The sequence below is a fragment of the Pezoporus wallicus genome, unplaced genomic scaffold, assembly GCF_028554395.1.
Source record: "Pezoporus wallicus isolate ANWC-B61680 ecotype Strahan unplaced genomic scaffold, APGP_CSIRO_Pwel_v1 scaffold_7383, whole genome shotgun sequence".
Lineage (NCBI taxonomy): Eukaryota > Metazoa > Chordata > Aves > Psittaciformes > Psittacidae > Pezoporus > Pezoporus wallicus.
This window is the reverse complement of record NW_026636323.1, coordinates 1,996,836-2,015,736: the sequence shown is the minus strand read 5'-3', so window position 1 is coordinate 2,015,736 and position 18,901 is coordinate 1,996,836. Positions and strand designations below refer to the sequence as shown.

The 18,901-nt window shown below is 40.5% G+C and overlaps 1 protein-coding gene across 1 annotated transcript in view; it reads left to right on the top strand.

Moving 5' to 3' along the window:
* Nucleotides 1-18,651, top strand: part of FOXO1 (forkhead box O1) — a 64,821-nt gene extending 46,170 nt beyond the window's left edge. The window contains exons 2-3 of the mRNA XM_057400000.1: nt 12,668-14,024; nt 14,397-18,651. Coding sequence (XP_057255983.1) covers nt 12,668-14,011 — 1,344 coding nt within the window. The 3' untranslated portion in view covers nt 14,012-14,024; nt 14,397-18,651. The remainder of the gene's footprint in view (nt 1-12,667; nt 14,025-14,396) is intronic.
* Nucleotides 18,652-18,901: the final 250 nt, after the last annotated feature.

The following is an 18,901-nucleotide window of genomic DNA, read 5'->3' as shown; positions in this document are numbered from 1 at the left end:
ACACTTGCTTTTTATGTTTCATCCCTGTTTTTAAAGAGGCCATTATGGGATCCACAGAATAAATAACTTCCTGTGTCTTGATAGCTATTGCAAATGACAGCTCCTACTGCTGACATTCCTGCTATTTTTAATCTGATGTAAGGTTGTGTCCTGGAAATTTTTTATTTATTTATTTGAAATGAATGTCCCATTCTGACCTACAAAGCCAATTTGCTCAAGAAAAGAGCTTGTGCATCTTAGGAGCTGCACAAGGGGCTGTGTTGCTTCTCTTTCTGTGAACATTTGCAAAAGGGAAACCTAAACTGTGGTACCTAAAAGAAGAAAAAGCTGTCAGAAGGAGAAAATACTGAGTATGCCCCTGTTGAGTGTCTAAAGACTACCTTGTGGCAGCCCCTTGAATTGATTTTAGGGCATTTTAGCTCTCTCAGCTCTGCTTTTGCCATAGTGCTTTAGTGCACATCTGGGGAAAGCTGGAGGAGATCTCCTCATCTTTGGGCAAACACATGGGAGGGATGGGAGCCCCATGGCAGTCTTTGTGGTTGCAGAGTTGGATTTTGCAGTCCTTACATCTGAATAACTAGCCAGGCAGGCTCAGGCTGCCCAGTTACCCATGGGCTTTTCATTGAGGGAGCGATAGTGGTGAAGTTTGCACCAAGCGAAGACTGTGACCTCCAGAAGGAGGGAGCCTAATCCAAAAGCTGATAAGAGTTTTTTAGTTTGTGGGATTAGTGAAGGGGAGTTGGAGGCTTTTCAAAACCAGTGTCATCTTCTCTGAACTGATGAGAGTGATGGCAGCATCCTTCCTGGGACACCTTCTTTTGCAGTGCCCAGTGCGCACAGACCCTCCTTGTGTTCAGGGGCTGTCTGGGACAATGAGAGTGAGATCTGCTTTGAGTAGTTGCTGCGAGGCCAGCCTCCTTGTGTATATCAGATTGAGAGAAACAGTAATCAGGAGGGGTTAATTAGACCTACTTAACAGTAGAAAAATAGCACCCAAAATGTCTAACAAAGCTTGGTTTTGCATCCCACTCTGGGAGCTGTTTCATTTTGTGTGCAGTGTGGTCCTGCATCTCTCTAGCAGTGTTGTGTATGTCAAAAGTACCAAGCCATAGTGGTGTGACTTAGTTTCCTTTTTATTGTCCTCATTGTAATATTTTACCGTTTTTTAAAATAATTAAGTTTGGGTGTTGCGATGAATGCTGGTGCACCAGAGCTCTTGCGCCTTACTCTTTACTTTTCTTGTTTGGGAAAGAGGAAGGCAAGTAAATGCAGAGCTGATGGTTTAAGTCACTGTTGCCAGATGACATTCTGTGGGAATGAAGACTTGCCAGTGTGTAGATTGTAAATAGTCCTTTGCTTTAGTAAGGGTCTCTGAAGTACAGAGCACATCCTACAGTAGTGAAGGGACAGGAATATTTCCAAAAAGGTTGTGAGGGAAGAAATTACCCTTTAGATTTCCCATCTCTATGTATTCAGCTTGCTCTTAGAAATAGTACTGTGCCTCCCATGGCCTACTGAAAGCTGTGAGCGTGTCTGGGGCTACCTTGGTTCAGGGTTGGTGCTACACTTTTTGCAAGATTGGGTGACTGTTGCTTTATAATGCTGAACAGATGTCATTAAAAACAGTGACAAGCGCCAGAGTTCCTTGAAACTGCAGCCTGGAGAACATCACAGAAAGAGTGTTCAAGAGGAAGACACTGGCATGAGCAGCGCAACCACCCATCAGGAGTCCTTCAAGTCCCGAGACCCTCTTGTGAGAAACTAAAACCCCTTTGAGTATAAACCACACCTTATGTGAAAGAGGGTGACCGCAGCTGGCTAGACAGTGGTGAGGGGCAATGTACACTGGAATATAGCTCAAGGCTATAATGATGTTTGGATGAGGGTTTTTTTGTGGGCACTGGAGTAGTAAATCATGTGATGTAAAAGCATCTAGGCTATGGGAGCAAGCTTGAATTGGAAGGAGCTCTCCTGAAGAGAGTGTGCTGGTGGTCTGGCATGTTTCTGTGGTGAGGGGAAAAAAGTACCAAGGCAAATTGTCCAAAGAAGCTGAATAGAAACACAATACCTGGTATATGTGCTGCCTCTCTAGAATATACAATATATGGGGAATTGGTACTTGCTTCTTGTAACTTTGAAGTAAAGGACAAGTATGAAAAACAGAACACAAAAAAATGAACAAATATTGACGACATAAAGCAATGTACTTTATGTATTTCCAGATGATACAGTAAAAAGAACTTAAATCTGATCCTGTTTAAACTCCTTTATAAAAACTTAAATCTATTTTTTGATAATATTTTCTTTACAAGAGAATTATATTTCATTTTCTTTTTATATGTGAGACAGGTTAAGAGAGAATTGGCTAGAGGAAAAACAAGTAGTGAAAACACTTATACAGTGGACTGTATTCATATACAAAATAAACTAAAGATAAATGTCCCTGTCCTCTTTCCCCAGTTTCTCTTGGTTACTATAGCAGCATTATGTATTTACAACATTAGGTGAAATCCAGAAGGTGGTTGTTGTTTTTAAGCTGACACTGTCCCCTTACGAATGTGAAACCTTCAGCATCTTTAGTACTAAATGCAGTAAAGGGTCTCTAAAGATGCGCTAAATCAAACAAAGCCCCCACTCAACTCCATTTTGTTTTTCTTTGTGTAGTTTTGGAGACTATACTGAAATTTTGCTAGGCTATCCTTGCACTTGCTGTAGTCAAAATAAAAATCAAACACACAGTGAGATGTAGCGTAAGATACCATTCAGCCTGTAAATGCAAGGCATTGCCCTTCTTGTTACAAGACTTGCAGTTTCCTTCAGCCAGGGATTTCCTGTGGGGCACAACTAACCCTGCTGCAAAGGAAGCTTGCTGCTTTCATTGACTCTATTTCTGAAAAACTAGTATTCAGTGTCACCCATGTCTGCAGAATCTGAGTCCTTTGCTTGCCAAAGGAGAGGCTCCCTCTATGCTAGTACAAGGTATTAAGGAGATGTATTTCCTTTTTTTTTCTTTTCTATTAAACTACACAAAGACTCGGTCAACCCAGCTTTTAATATTATTGGATCTGTACATCCCCTCCTTGTATGTTTCTTCCCAAGGTAAGAGATACAGACATGCTTGGTACCTTTCCAGCAAACAAGCAAACACCTCTCTGCTGCCTTTGTCAAACGAGCTTGTGCATTGTAGGAGTTGTGGGTGCAGTGCTGCAGGTGCACTTGGCTCCATTTGTGGATCCATGGCTGCAAACTGGCAGCTGCTACTCCTCGGTGTCCCTAAAGGGAGGTCTGTGGTCAGGCAGTGGGCTTTGTTGCAGGTGAATTAAGTCCTCAAGCCCCTGCAGCTACAGCTAGCCTGTGGGCAGCACAGCGATTGGGGTGTCACAGACTTAGCCAACTGAGGCAAAGGAAAATGAGTTAAAACTGAGGCTGGTAAAGCAAAGCAGTACAGCTTATTGTGGGTAGCCCATTGCTTGTGAATCCACTAGGTTGTGACAATCATTCCAACCTTTCAGGTTATCAGTGATTTTGTGAAAGTAAATAGTCTTGATCCATGAAGAGGAGATGTGTGGCACCTTAGTAAAGCATCCAGCTGAAGCCAAGCATTTAGGGTTAGGTCTGCTTGTGCCTTTACCTAGGCAAGTGGCAATTGACTGCTTAGGTCATTATGCAGGACTTTTAGCATGTAAAGCATACGTGACTTCTCAGGGAGGGATATTTGCAATTGTTTCACTTATCCTAGTAAAGCTTTTGGAATAATCATGTGGTCACAAAGGCCAATGAAAAAAATGAGCCCCATTTTCCAACTGTGATGTTTCTCACCTCTGTGGTTTACACTGAGACTTTGGCCTATTTCTCACATTGTTGCTTCTTACCGGTGAGAACATCTTCCTAGTGATCCTTTAAAGATTAGTTGCTCGTCTAATTAGTATTGATATATTTAGCATGTATGCACCTTTGTACCTCTTCATTAAAGCTAACAAATGTCAATAAAAGGCAGCTTTGTTTTAGAAAGAAAAAAAGAGGGAAACTTTCTATAAACAGAGCTGTAGTCTTCGTGATGAATTGGGTGTAACCCTGGAGAGTGGCAGAGGTGAAACAGGCTGTCTGTTAAAGAGGAAATGAGTTATTAACAATTTTTGTCCTACTGATCGTAATTATTCCTGCTGGCTGAAAAAAAATAAACACCCCTTGGTCTTTCTTTATTGTAGTTGCAGAATAAAATTTTAAGCTGTTTGTCATTCTGGCACTGTGTGGCTGAGCTGCTACTTTACTACTCCAAATTTTTACTTATTTTAATAAACTTAGATTAGAATTGTGACTCTTGCTTTCCTGGCAGTAACCTGCTTGTGCCCTGCATTCAGGGACAAACTTGCTTCAAACTGCTGTGGTGGCTGCATCTCCTATATGGTCGCATTCCTGGTTGCTGCGCTAGAGCCTGCAGTGCATAATTGTAAGAGGGCTACCCATCACGAATCTCAGCATCCTTCCTCATGGCTTACTGCACTACAGATAATTTTAATGGTTTTAATCCCTTTCAGCACACGTTAGCAGTAGTGCTTGGTGCTAATATTTGCTGCGTTGTCATTCAGTGTGGCAGTGGCCTATCTGCAGGTGTTCTCTCACTTACCTTTCTTGAACAAAAGATGTATTTTTCTTGCACACATGATGGCCTATATTTTTGGGGGACTATTTTGAAAGACATTAATTATATGCCTGACCTTTGATGGTTTATTAATTGCACCCTTTATCAGCTTTTCTATGATCGCATCTGAGACTGAATGTCAGGTCATCCATGTTATGCATGGGTCCTCCTGCTTTGCTCTTTTTGCATTACTGACATAATTGCAGCACAAGCTGCTTGAGAAGGTCTGAGAATGCTTAAAGAGGGAGGAAAAGCGGACCCAGTTTTAAGAGCATCCTGACTTTGCAATGTTCTTCTTCAGTGAGGGCTCAGCGTTGGCCTCCTGTGTCACTAGTGAACTTGGGAAATGCTTCTTCAGCATTAAGCTATGCAGACATATGGATATATATGTTCCCTATCTGTGGAAACCAGAAATGTTTATTTACAAGTATGGAACCCTTATATTTGTTAAACACTAGCTTTCCATCTGTTGGAATAGAAAGCTTACAGCATCAGTTTTGTAAAGGCACTATTAGGATTTATCTGGGTCACCAAATACGTAGTTATCCCTGCTAGCTTGGAATTCTTTTAGTCTTCCCTTATTTTCTACACTTAACAACTTCTGTTTTATCCTGATGGCTATTTGCCTTTTTTTTTTTTTTTAATAATACTGTGTTGCCTTCTTGCTATTGCCTTTCCTTCACCCCTGAAAACTGATCCATTTCAGACAAACCTGTTGGCTGTTTTGGCTTCCCAGATGATTTTACCAGAGAGGGAAGAAGTTCCATTTGACAAATCCCTTTTAAAAAAATCTCACCATTTTCTTATGCATCTTCGTCTGTTGTTTTTCCTAATCAGTGTCACTTAGTTTCCTTGGCTTTGAAATGCTAGCAAATGTTTATATATTTGGTGTATGCTGTGTTGATACTATATCATGCCTGTATTGTGGTTATAGAAATAAATGTAGTTATAAAATGGAGTATGGGCACTAGTGATTGTAAACATGGTCGTGGTTATGTCTCTCTTGGAGGTACAGAAAACATAAGAGTGGTCGTAAGCAGTTTTGGTTGGGGTCATCACATGTGGAAGAGTATCCAGGTGTTTGCTTATGTTGTGTGTACAGTTCTTACACTGTGTTTTACTTTGCTCATGTTTTTTATACTCATTCTTTCTAAATGCCTCTGTAGGGAAAATAAGGAGCTATTACTATCTCATTAGAAAATCTACACTGCTTTTCTGGGAAAGTTATGCAGAGGATTCTGCCTAGAATGAAAAGGAAGGTGTCTGGGGATAGCAACTGGGAATTACTCAAATACATGTCAGTAGAGTTGCCATTTCTGAGATGTAAGTATGCATTGCCAAGTCCCTTAAACATCAATGTCTGGAGCAGTGCATGTATTTTCTGTTACTACATACTATGTTTCAGAGGAGAAGGCTCCAGTGTTTGTGAAATACTGTCCAGCCCCTGGCACCACGTGTGGTAGCAGGATGCAACCTGGAGGATGGCCAAGCCCTTTTGATGTCCAAAGATTTTTAGTCTTCTACATCTGTGAGAAGGAAGTGTATGAGAGTATAAATCTGAGGAGTTAACTGCAAAAGGCAGAACTGAGGTTAATGCCACTGACATGGTCACAGGAGAGCCCCTTTGTGCAGAGAGACATGTATATCAATCATATAGTGATAGCATATAGTCTGTCCCATTCTTGTACACTCATTCATGGAACAAGGGCTTCATTGCCAAAATCTTATCAAATGAAACAGTCTTCATGTTTGCAGATAACGTTTCATGGGTGGTGATCTGGGAAAGACTCTTGCTATGCCACCATCTGTAAGGAAAAGCGCAGAGAAACAGTGAAAGATGCCCCTAGTAAGACTGAAGCGTTTCTGCACTTTTTCCAGCTGACACTTCTTAACTGTGTAGGAGTACAGGACAAAAATGAAGTAAAACAAAAGCACCCCCCGAAGAACAAAGGACCCAAAAAAGCATGACCTGTTTGGGAGGAAATCCTGCCTTTCCACCATCTTGCAGCTGCAGGTGGCAAATTGCCAGCATCTTCTAAATATGACTCTTTGACCTGAGGCTAAGTGACACGCTTTCTGTTCTTGCTCTTATATGACAATGGAGAAGGTTTCTGAGCTGTAATCAAAGAATGTTACAGTTGGGTGGCAAAGATAGCTATTTCATTAGCATTTGGAACTTCCAACAGTGCAGCCAGATATGCAGTTGTATTGGTGAGCATGGTATTACCAGGAACCGTTTAGAGAGAGAAATGTGGCTAAGGCTGTCTTATAACAAGTGTGCTATCTGTTGACCCAATGCTTTTGAGTGTCCAACACTAGCTCTGCGGCAAACCGAAGCTCCTTGTGCAGCATCTGCTTCTGAACTTCTTGTATCTCATAGTCATCAGATAAGACAAACAGGTCTGCCTTACAGTGGACTGTTTTACCAAAGGAAAATGTGGTACATCTGGAGTTATCAATGTTCTGTTTTCTTCTTAGCCTCCTCATTTTGCCCCTGCAAACTTGGCAGGATGATTGGAAACCACATCAAAGTGGGAGCAGGCAGTGTAACTATTCCAGGTAGACCTGCCTGTTTCACCAGGCATGGTCTAACTTAGTCTTGGATAGATGCTACGTGGCACCACTTGCCACAGTTAGATCCTGCTGCTACTGTCTGGCTTGTTAACGCTGAAGGAACCCTGGGGATATGTGCTGGTGAACTTCCTGTCCTTTGCATACTTTCCTAGGAGGTTTTTTTAATGACTTCTGTTCAGAGTGCTGCTTGCCACTGAGGCTCCAAGAGGAGGGTGATTTGGGTGTCTGGACCTGCTGTAGAATCCCCATACACAGACCTTGAGTGACAGTCTGATGTCCTCTGTAACAGCATATAGAAATCCTGATGTCTTCCCTTTTCTGTTGCCAAGCTTTTGCTTTGGTGTTGTTTCCACAGAGGGACTCTCATGATTCTGAATCTGCTGTAAGCTGTCAGTAACAGGACACACTAACACAGCTGGCTTGTGCCAGCCACCACTGATGACAGCAGACACCTCTCAACAGTTATGATGTTAGCTGATGGGTCTCTAACTTCTGTCCTACCAGTCCTCAAATGTGACTTTTTTTGCCAGGCATGTTCCTATTGCAGTATTCTCCAACTATCAGTTAAAATAAATAAATAAGCAATCTCACCCACTTTTCTTTCTTCTACTTTTTTTGAATTGTCATTATTTTAAAGGGTCATAGCAGAAGCAGTCTTGCGTTCCATATTCCCTGAAAGTTTCTCTCCAGCTTCCAAATCTGTTTCAGATATTGTTTGGTGAGATCTGAGAACTATAGGCAGATATTGTGCACCAGTCTGTATTTACAGCCATTCCAGCTGACTAGCAACATGTGTAGACTGTTTCCTTGGATGAGGTGCAGGAAGCAGTGAACTGCTGAGATGTCTTCTGAATGAAGAATTACTGGGCAGCCATTAGACTGTTAGTTTTAATTGAAATGCTTGACCTGTGCATTATGGACGCAGTCTTGCTTTTACAGCCTTCCACTTTGTGTTATGACTGCATCTTTCTCCAGAGGCTGACTCCTTCTGGCTTTGTTACTAGTTACTGGTAAATGTTTTCTGAGATGCCATGGCATGCTGCATTGCAGTGCCATCAGCGTATGCACCTTGACAGCAGATCCGCTTCTTTTTGTAAAATATATTGACTGTTGCATCTATTCCTTGCTCTTCCTTTTGGTGGCTGTCACAGCACTGAAGCTGAATGGATGATGCCCAGGCGCAAGTGTTGAGGGTATGAGGGTGGAAGAGACCATGGACACTCTTAAGCGCTCTTACAAAGTCTGGGTCTTGCAGCTCCCCAGATACTCACAGATCCACAGCTAGTTCCTGCTTGGAGAGGTTTGCAGTGGGGTTAAACAAGAGGTCTGCAGCAGGAACTCTGCTCCGCTTTGCTCTCCTTTGTATGCTCCAAGGGCTGGGCTGGAGGAAAGATGGTTAGTGTGACTGTATGGTCTCACTTCAGGTTTACAAGGTTGTCAAGTTTACAGCGCAACTCTGGCTTTGGGTTTTTCTCCTTAGTAAAACACCAAAACAATTTACTGAAAAAGTAAATACCTTAATATTGCAAGTAAAGAATTGTAACAGGAGTATGATTTTTTTTTTTTTGCAGTAAGGTTAAACTTAAATTGCATTTTTTAGTGTGTATATCTTGGTTTAAATGCAATATTAGGTATCAGCAGAGTTATTTACACACAGGGATTAAATGGCTGAGACTTTTATTTCTTTAATTGCTTTAAAATTGTAAAGGAGTTTGAGGTTTCTTGTTGCTTAGAGGAGTAGCAAGAAGGGCATTCTTGTAGCAGTGGCAGTCTGGCTGTCGGAAATGTTGGAAGTGTAGCTGAATAATATATGTAGATTTAAAGGAACCATTTTCTTGGTTTTATAAGTTTTATTAGCTGGTCTGTGCTCATCAGATTGCATTTAGCAGATAATGGGTTTGCATATTTTGTCTCTTAAATCAGTGAGCAGTGATAAGCATATCGACAGTTCCTGGTCTATATGCTGAGGTATGGCATGGAGTCTGTTCAGACTAGGCGGGAGTGGAGGCTCTCTGTGCCTTATCCAAAGGCAGAAACTCAATCCCAGGAGACACCCCACAGGTGGCAGCAGCCCTGCTGCCGTCCTGACAAAGGTTTGATAAAATTCCAGTGTGGATGCTCTCAGAGCGAGCTGGCACGTGTCGCTGCTGCTCACAAACCTGCCTCAAAACGCAGCCGGCTGCTTTTCACCTCATTCATGCCAGGTTTTTGGAGGCTTTGCTTCGAAGTCCCACCAAAAGCCATGGCTAAAAGCATCTCGCAACATGCTGGGGCTGGTGGTGCTGCGGAGCACCCTGGCTGCTGACAGCCGTGCCACTCCTCCAGCTGCCAAGATCCACTGCTGAAACTGTACTTTTTTATCAGGTCATGTTTGTGTCTGGCAAAGATTTGTAGACACAACATCATTAACAGCAGCGCATATTTTCACAAGATTTACCTCTTCAACACTTTTTCCAAGTTAGTAAATCATAGCTTCTTTAATGTCCTGCTGGCTGCGTGAAAAACAGGAATTTATGTAACAAGCTCCAGGCCGCAAACCTTTTCCTGTTAGGAAAATTTTTTTTGCATTGCTGGCAGCGTTAGGAGACAGCTCTGTTACTCAAAGAGCGACCTCAGATGTCCTCAGTACAATAATACCAGATTATAACATTTTTGATGACTAAGGAATAGCAGTAATTTCTTAAATATTTAACTCTTCTGGTGCAGAGAAGAGGGAACCGAGCCTTAGCACAGTATTTTCTCTGCCGGTGTGTTTTGTGTGTTTGATACACCTATTTTGATAGTAAACAGTGGGCCTGAGCCAACTGGGTATGTTTACAAAATACTGTAAAAAAAAAAAAAAAAGAGAATGAACTGGTGCAGGAGGTTTTTTAATCAAGAGAACAACTTTCTTGCGACATTTCTAGAGCTGGACTTGGGTCAGCTGGGGATTCGGCTGTGGCCCTTGAGTGAAAACAACAAGCTGCGCCAGGGCGGCCTCACAAGGCTTCTTGGTCAGCCCTCGGGGCCACGGGCAAGTCCAAAGATAGATGTTTTGGGCTTACCCTCCCAATGTGTGAGCTGCACCTGATGAATACACAATTTCAAGGCCTTCCCTGCTGCTCTGTAGTAGATAGAGGATGAGATTTTGATGGCAGGGTTACGTGCAGTGAAGATGTACATTCCTACTTTAATTAGTTAATATGAGAATGGCTTCCTTTCTAAATTGAGTAAGGAAGCACTCAAATCATCACTGGTGTTTGTTTTACTGGGATAGTTTATTAAAGATGGTTCTTTGGAGGGGAAGGAGATGTTGGAAAGACTCTGAGGTTAGGCACATGGTTTCACTTCTTGTGCTGGTTGAACACCAAGCTAGTTGAACATGAGGCCATGTTGTGGCATCTTCTGCTGTCAAAGAGCGCTTTGTGCCCCTGTTTGGGGTGAAGCTGCTATCCTGTGGGGGTAGTCCCAGAACACTGCTGCCTGGCTGTCCTCATCTGCAAAAGGACTCCTCTTCAACCCCAGAATAACCTTTCCTGTTGAGCTCTGTAGATGGCCAGGCCTTCATTGGATGGTTGGCTTCCTGTAGTCCACGACGTGTCATGGCCCTTGCAGGTTGTTTGAGCCTGTTGTCCCTGGTTTGAGCTGGGCACCATGAGATGACTGGTTTCACCTGGCATGCCTCCTTATGGTCTTTGCTCCTGTTCTTCTGTCAGCTGGATGTGTAAGCAATGCGGAAAGATGGGCATCTTTGAGAAAGCAAATGTACACAGGAGAATGGGTAGAGAAGGTGAAGGAAGATATTTCTGGAGATGCTGCTGTCACAGGGTTGGGAAATACAGCAAAAGCAGCCAGAGCAGTGGCTGTGTCCCTTGTCCTCTGGTTTGACTCTTAAGGCATGCAAAGTGCCATGAGCTGTATCATCTTCTTAGTTTGGTGTTGTAGTGTGTCCAGGGTGTCAGATTAAAAACATAATTAATAAGAAAATTAAGATAGAATGGGAGGAGGAAGGTAGGAAAACAGGGAAGATGGAACTTTTGATTGTCGATGTGCTACCAGGGGTTTTGTAGATCTGGCAGCCATTTAGTGTTCTGAGATAAATGGCCTGATGGTCAGGATCAACTTTACTACTGCTTTCTAGAAAGTCTTTCTGGTTTTGCTCCCCTAAATTTATTTTTAAGACAACATGCTAAGAAATGATTATGAATGGAGGCCAGCTGCTGGCTCACTAATTTCTCTGCCACTGAGGTCTCATTTCTGGTTTACTTATTTTATGCGTTGTTTCGTGTTTCCCTCCTACTTGCTCTACATGAATTGCAGTCCCAGCACAGACCATGGGTCCCCATGTAGACTGTGCTACCATCCCACCACCTTCCTACCAACGTGTATGGATGCCTATTTCAGCACTCCTTGAGACTGAGACCTTTTGTTAGCAATTATGTCAAAATATAGGACAGCTTTTCTGTTGATACAGTGTTCTTTACATGTGCTCAGCAGAAAATTACATGAAGAAAAAAGTGTTTATCTACAGCTTGGTAATGCAAAGGGTAGTCTCTTATTAACAGGTCAACCTGTGGGCTTGGAGTTTTGATTTTGAGATTTTTTTCTTTTTTGTTTTTGTATGTAAGAACAAAACATGAAGCTTGTGACTGAGGAGATAATGAAAAGCTTCAGTACCTCTGGTCAGTCTTGGCACAAGGTATCTTGTGCCCTCTGGTATTAGAAGAATCAACTTCACATATTAAAATGTTAATTTTGAAAGAGAGAGATGGTTTTCAGACTGAGATTTTAAATGCAGTTTTGTCTATTTTTTTTTTGTCTGTTTGCATTCCTTTCTCCCTTACGATTTCTTAGGTAATTTGTCATGTTTATTTATAAAACTTGGAACTTAATCCTCAACTGATTTTCTATATATGTTTTCTCACGTAACACAAATAATATAAACCTTACTAATGCTCAGTGGCAATAATCACAGGCTGGCATGTTTGCAGGGTTTTAGGGATGTGCAATGTGAAAACCTAATATAAGGACCATAGAACTAGATCTAGCGTTCCCGAACTTCATGTAAAATAATGAAAAATAAGTAAATCCCTAAATGCAATCAAGTTCATTTGTTAGAGTGAAGCTGTTAATGAGATCTTCAGTCATCTCCTTGGCCTTCTAGTATATTTTGTCTCCTTTATGAGGAATTTGTATTTCAAACCAGCTCCTTCAGTGTTTAACCTTTTATAGTGCCAGATGTGATTGGGCCACGTGACAGTCAAACTGACATAGCAACTCACTGCAAGCTCATGTCAGCCAGTTCTGAGTGGTGAGCTGATAAAAGATATTTCCAGATAGGCATGGTTTTCCATTTCATGATTAGGCCTATGTTTTCTAACAAAATTAAAACATATTTGGAGTGACAAATATTTAGTATGTCATAAAAGATGCATGTTTTCTCTATTTCTTACACCTTATTTTGTTTTTCAGAATTCAATCCGTCACAACCTGTCTCTGCACAGCAAGTTCATCAGAGTGCAGAATGAAGGAACAGGGAAGAGTTCCTGGTGGATGCTCAATCCTGAAGGAGGAAAGAGTGGCAAATCTCCTAGGAGGCGAGCAGCGTCCATGGATAACAACAGCAAGTTTGCCAAAAGCAGAGGCAGAGCTGCCAAGAAAAAAGCATCCCTTCAGTCTGGTCAAGAGGGAAATAGTGACAGCCCTGGATCGCAGTTCTCGAAGTGGCCTGCAAGCCCCAGCTCTCACAGTAACGATGACTTTGATAACTGGAGTACATTTCGACCTAGAACTAGCTCTAATGCTAGTACGATTAGTGGAAGACTTTCTCCTATTTTGCCAGAACAAGATGACCTTGGAGATGGGGATGTGCACTCCATGGTATACCCATCACCAGCCACCAAAATGACTTCTACTCTACCCAGCCTTTCAGAGATGAGTAATTCTGAGAACATGGAAAATCTTTTGGATAACCTTAATCTCTTGTCACCTAATACGTCAATGACTGTGTCAACCCAGTCTTCATCTGCTACTCTGATGCAGCAAACACCAGGTTACTCTTTCGCATCCTCAACCACAAGTATAGGTTCACCAAATCCAGACTACAGGAAATTCACGTATGCTCAAGCTAGCATGAACTCTTTGCCCCAGATTCCTATGCAGACTCTTCAAGACAGTAAATCAAGCTATGGATCGATGAGCCAATTTAACTGTCCCGCAGGGCTTCTGAAGGAGCTACTGACTTCCGATTCTCCACCGCACAATGATATCTTGGCATCGGTAGATACTGGTGTTTCCCAGCCTGGTGGCAGGGGGCTGGGCCAAAATGTGCTGATGGTTGCTAACTCAGTGATGCCAACTTATGGCAGTCAACCACCCCACAACAAAATGATGAACCCTAACACCCGCCCTCACCAAGGACATAACCAGCCAACACCTGCAGTTAATGGTCGTGCCTTGTCACACACGGTGAACACCATGTCACATACATCAGGTCTAAATCGCTTGTCGACAGTGAAGACTTCGTTACAAGTGCCTATGAGTCACCCAATGCAGATGAATGCTATGAACCCGTACGCCCCTGTTAGCAGTTGCAATGGCTACGGAAGGGTGGGAATTGTTTCCCTCCACCAGGAGAAGCTTCCCAGTGACTTAGATGACATGTTAATTGAACGGTTGGACTGTGACATGGAGTCGATTATCCGTAATGACCTTATGGATGGAGAAACATTAGATTTTAACTTTGACAGTGTATTGCCTAACCAAAGTTTTCAGCACAGCGTAAAGACAACCACACACAGTTGGGTGTCAGGCTAGGATGTAGTAGGAGGTAAGCTGTGCTTTTTATAATAAATCTGAAAACCACTAAAGGGAAAAGAGATGTCAAAATGCATAAAATCAGGGTGTCTTCTGTGTTGGCATGTGAAGTGCCTTTATTAATCAGTCACTTTCCAGCCCTTTGTTAGTTTCCACCGGTGCATTAGGATTGCCATGTACCAACTGCTGTTACTTCATGTGGAGCACTAATATTTTGCCATTAATACTTTAAACAAAAAAATTGCTGGTAGCTAGCAATTGCTGAATACTTTTTTTCCCCACCATTTAAGGTAACTTAAAGCTAGTTTTAGCATATTTTAATAGATTTAATCTTTTGGTGTGAGTGTTAATTTGTTCTTTTTGTTGTTTTTTTCTTTCTTCCCAGGCTACGGTTAAATTCTCCAGACTTGTCTGACAGCAGGAACTGAGAAAAGCAGTACAAAGATGTCCTTCACCTTCCTTTTTAATTTTCTTGACAAAGCTGTGCGCTTGCACTAGCTTCTCTTGGGGGTCTTTTTTTTTTTTTGTCTTTTTTCTTCCTTTCGTCAGAGTTGGCAGCAGACAGAGTATTTTCCTGTACAGGATGTTTGCCCAAGATTTGCAGGTTATATGCTGCTGTAGATAAGAACTGTGCCATTGGAAATTTCATTACTCTGAAGTGCCAAATTCACTACACCATGTAATCACAGCAAAGACTCTTAACTTACATCATGTTGTGCTTTCGGTTTTGTACAGTATGATCTGTAGAAGAAGAATTGTTTTTTAAGACTATCTGTTTTGGTCCAAGAAAAATTTATAAACTTTTGTAAGAATACTGTGATGATCTCATGCCCTAAGTAAGTTTAACCTTCATTGATGTTACCTGTGTTTTGATGAATTGAGATAACTGTGGACTTGCCTTGCAGCAGTACAAACTGCATTATTTTACTCAAATTTGCCATACATTTCATATGGGAACAGAATAGCCTGTTAAATATGATCCTAATAAACTCACTATTCAAAGCAAACAGTAGGTTAAATGCCATTTGATAAGTTACCTGTATTCATGTAAATTTATGCAAGAATATATCTGGATTTCATTGTCAGACTAATGACTATTGTTGGACTTAAGATAATTTTTGGAATACTTTCCAAGCTATTTTTCTTATAGTTAAAGTCTACTTTTGTTACATAGGCAACCTAAAAAAGATAAAAAATATCTGAGATCTGGCAGCATTCATAACCTCTTCATTTTGTACAGTATTTTAATTGGATTAAGTACATGTTTTTATAGATTTCCCTAGCACTTGGGAGTGCTAATAAAGGAAAAGCTTAATAAGGATCTTGAATACAAAACATTTCTGTCCCTTTTTTGTTGTGTGATGTATAAATATAGACAACTTTATGTTTAGGAAATATTTAATCATTTTTATATATGCATTTTTAGAAATGTCATCTGCTTCTACTATCATTTTAACTCTGACTACCACAAAGTGTTAAGTATTCATTGTTAGATGCTTGTACAATGCTTCACATTTATATTTATTTCATGGAGGTCTCATAATGTTTGTGCACTCAAGAGCAGGACCTTTTGGAGAAATTCCTCATTTTATTCGTATATTATTATCAATTTTAGTAAAATTGATGACAAAATTGTAATTTGTCTTAATTAGCGCTAGGTTTAAGGTTTGTTGGTGTTCCTGTTGTCAAGCAGTACATTTGAAGAGGCAAAAATGCTACTTTTGAGTGGGATACTAAAACTTCTGTCATGCCCTGTTGCAGGACAAAATATTAGTTATTTTTTTTTTACATAAGAAAGATAAAGTAAGTTGTGAAGTTATACAAATAGGCGAGTTTGAGGGTAGGGGCGAGCATTAATGACAGAGGCCTTGTTCCTGTGGGAAAACCTGGTCTTGCTGGAATAGGCACGCTGACAGCTACCTGAGTGTTTTCAGGATTGGGTCTCGAATAAATGGTTTCTGATTTTTTGACGTTGCACAGTGCAATTTTCATGGAGGTGTGGATAAGAGGCCTCATCTGTGTTTTCACTGGTTGCTAAACACCACTGTGTTAGAGAAATCCTTGGAGCTTTTTTATGCAGTGACAGGATGAACATCTTTTGTGCTAGGACTGGTTGTTGTGAAGAAGGGGAGAAATAGATATTTTTCCATTGATTTTTCTTTTGTCTACATAACCCACAATTGGAAAACATTCTAATTGAAACTTATCTTCCCTGTAGTGATGGCATATGGTGGAGAAAGAAATGGGATGTGCCAAGAAAATTAAGTTTAGTAACAAGCCATATATTTAATGATCCTGTTATGACTTTCCTAAGGCTCTGCAATGTATTATTGATGTGCTAACATTTAGCTCCCTTTTGGCTTATATCACTACCAATTACAGCTGATCCTGCTTTTTTACATATCCTACTACAGTTGTCAGCAGTTCCAGAGGCTGATGTTGAGCTGTCCTGTGATACAGGTCTTCCCCAGCATGAAATTGGTCTTTGTACTTTGTTGAGCAAAATGAAATACTCTTATTGCTGAAGCCTCAATGAAGCTGCCTGCTTTCACAGGCAAGTATCTCTAGTAGCATCTTCACCATCGAATTCATAGTGTCTGAAATGTGACGAGAAATCCTGGCAGTGGAGCAAGCAAGAGGGCTCACATATGAGTTTCTGGAGATCCGTCTTTCTGCTGCATGTACAAAAATGTTTGTTCCTAAATGGGCTCTGATATGCATAGGTCAAAGCAGTTGTAAAATTCACCTCTGCATGCAAAGCAAGCATCTTAATACTAAACGCCATGGGGTTACAGCTGAACATGCTACATTTAACAATATACCTCCTGGTTTTTATTTACTGCTACTGTATAACTTCCTGTATAGAGGTATTTTCTTAATTCCCTTTTATAATTATGAATAACCTGAATGTAGCCATTCCTTAATTACAACAGTTTGCAGGAAGCCCCTTTAAGTATTGTGAGAAAGCAGTTGTAGATAATCATAGGTTTGGGCTGTGTGGTCATTTTTTTGTTTGTTTTGGTTTCATTTTTCCTTGTTTTCTTTCTTTTTTTTTTGTTTGTGCCATTCTAATATTTTGCAGTTGTAATTCTGGAATACTGTGAAGTCTGGTGAAGAGGCATGTTGTCGGCCTTGAAAACAAACATTATGTGACCTCAAATAATAAATCCTTTTTCAGTAAAAGTACCAAGTTTCTGGAGTAACTTAGTTTGTCAGAATTGTTGTAAATGATTGGTTTGTGAATTGTGCAGATGATCTTACCTATGCAGCCTTGTTTTTGACTTTTCTCTGGTTTGTACTGTTATTAAAAGTTTATTGTATTATAGAGCTGTTCAGATATTTTAAATATAAAGATGTATTGTTTCCATAATATAGCTATATGATATATGTTTAGGTAGTAGATGCATTAATTGGAAAGCTCTGCTTTGATAAACTGACGATTTGCCTACACTTATAAGCAAAAGTTATATTGCTTATTATTGGCTTAAGTCAACAGAGCATCCCTAAGAAGAGAAGTTAAAATTGGACCAATTATAAAACAGTATAAAATTTGCACTTGTTAAACCACTGGATGTATGTTAGTACTTTTTTATTTTTTTACTGATTTGAAATTCCTATTTTCATGGTGAAATTGCTAGGATCCTTAATTTATGACTGATTTTAAATAAGGTATTCTCATTATTATTATTTTGGTAATCATAATGTAAAATGAAGCATGGTTTATGCAAGCAAAAAAAAGCAAATTACTTGGCGTTAAAACTGGCCTCCTTTTTTGAGGGTGTTCCACAAACCAGCAATATCGAGAGATTGGCATGTACATACTGCTAGTTCTATTTGCGAATGGTGTGACAGCTCTTCAACGCTTCACTGCTCTGACTTAGTCACATTGCAGGATTAAAATTCATATGTGGATATTTTCAGCAAAAGTGCCTGATGTACTTCTACAGACACACGAGAACAATCCCTGACAGTTTGTTGTATAAAGCCATAAATGTATATAAATTATGTTTAAAAAGTTTTGTGTCCTTTTTTGTATACAGAGAATGAGATTTGTACCAGGATTCTACTTGTGATTAGTAATCCTTCTACTCCGACTTTGTTGTAATCACTTTCCTTACCGCGTAATCTTTTTAATGATGATGATGATCATTATCCGTTTGGACAATCCTGATGACATTAGCAATTTTATATGGAAAAATACTTCATGGTACCAAGTCTTGCCTGGCAAGATGATACCATATTAATGAGCGAACACTAACTGCAGAATAGTTAACAAATTTTCCATTACTTGCTATAAAGGAATTTCTCTCTCTTGGCATTGCTTCTGGAATTGGAACCGTAGCAGGTACAGGAACCTAATAGGGCTGTGTTACCAGTGTTTTATCAACATAATGTGCTAAAAGTAACTTGTTTACAAGTCTTTGAGACTAAACACAAGAAGAATCCATGCCTGACTTGTAGGCCTTGCTGTGTAGAGATGCTTTGTTACTGGAAGCTGCGTTAGGCAGCATCAGACCGTGTTGCCAGTGCTTCGAGAAGCGTAGTTCAGAGAAAATGACAAAAAAACTCGTGAAATCTTTTCAGAATGGGTATTTGTAAGTATAAGCTCTTAATAAAATTGCTATGACATGAGATGTTAATTAGTGTATCAGAATGTTATGTAGTACATTGTTAAAGAAGGAGAGGAAAAAAACCACCAAGGGACGCTGACATACTTCAAACCACAGGAAAGAATTAGTCATTTAGTCCAAATTGCATGTTAGATCCTAATGCTGTTAAATGTGGGAGAGCACGGGCTTGGGAGAGACACCTTTCTCTTCCCACCACTCCCCCTGTTAAGGTGAGACAGTTCATGAAGTCCTCTCATCCTTCTTGTCTTCCATTTCCTCT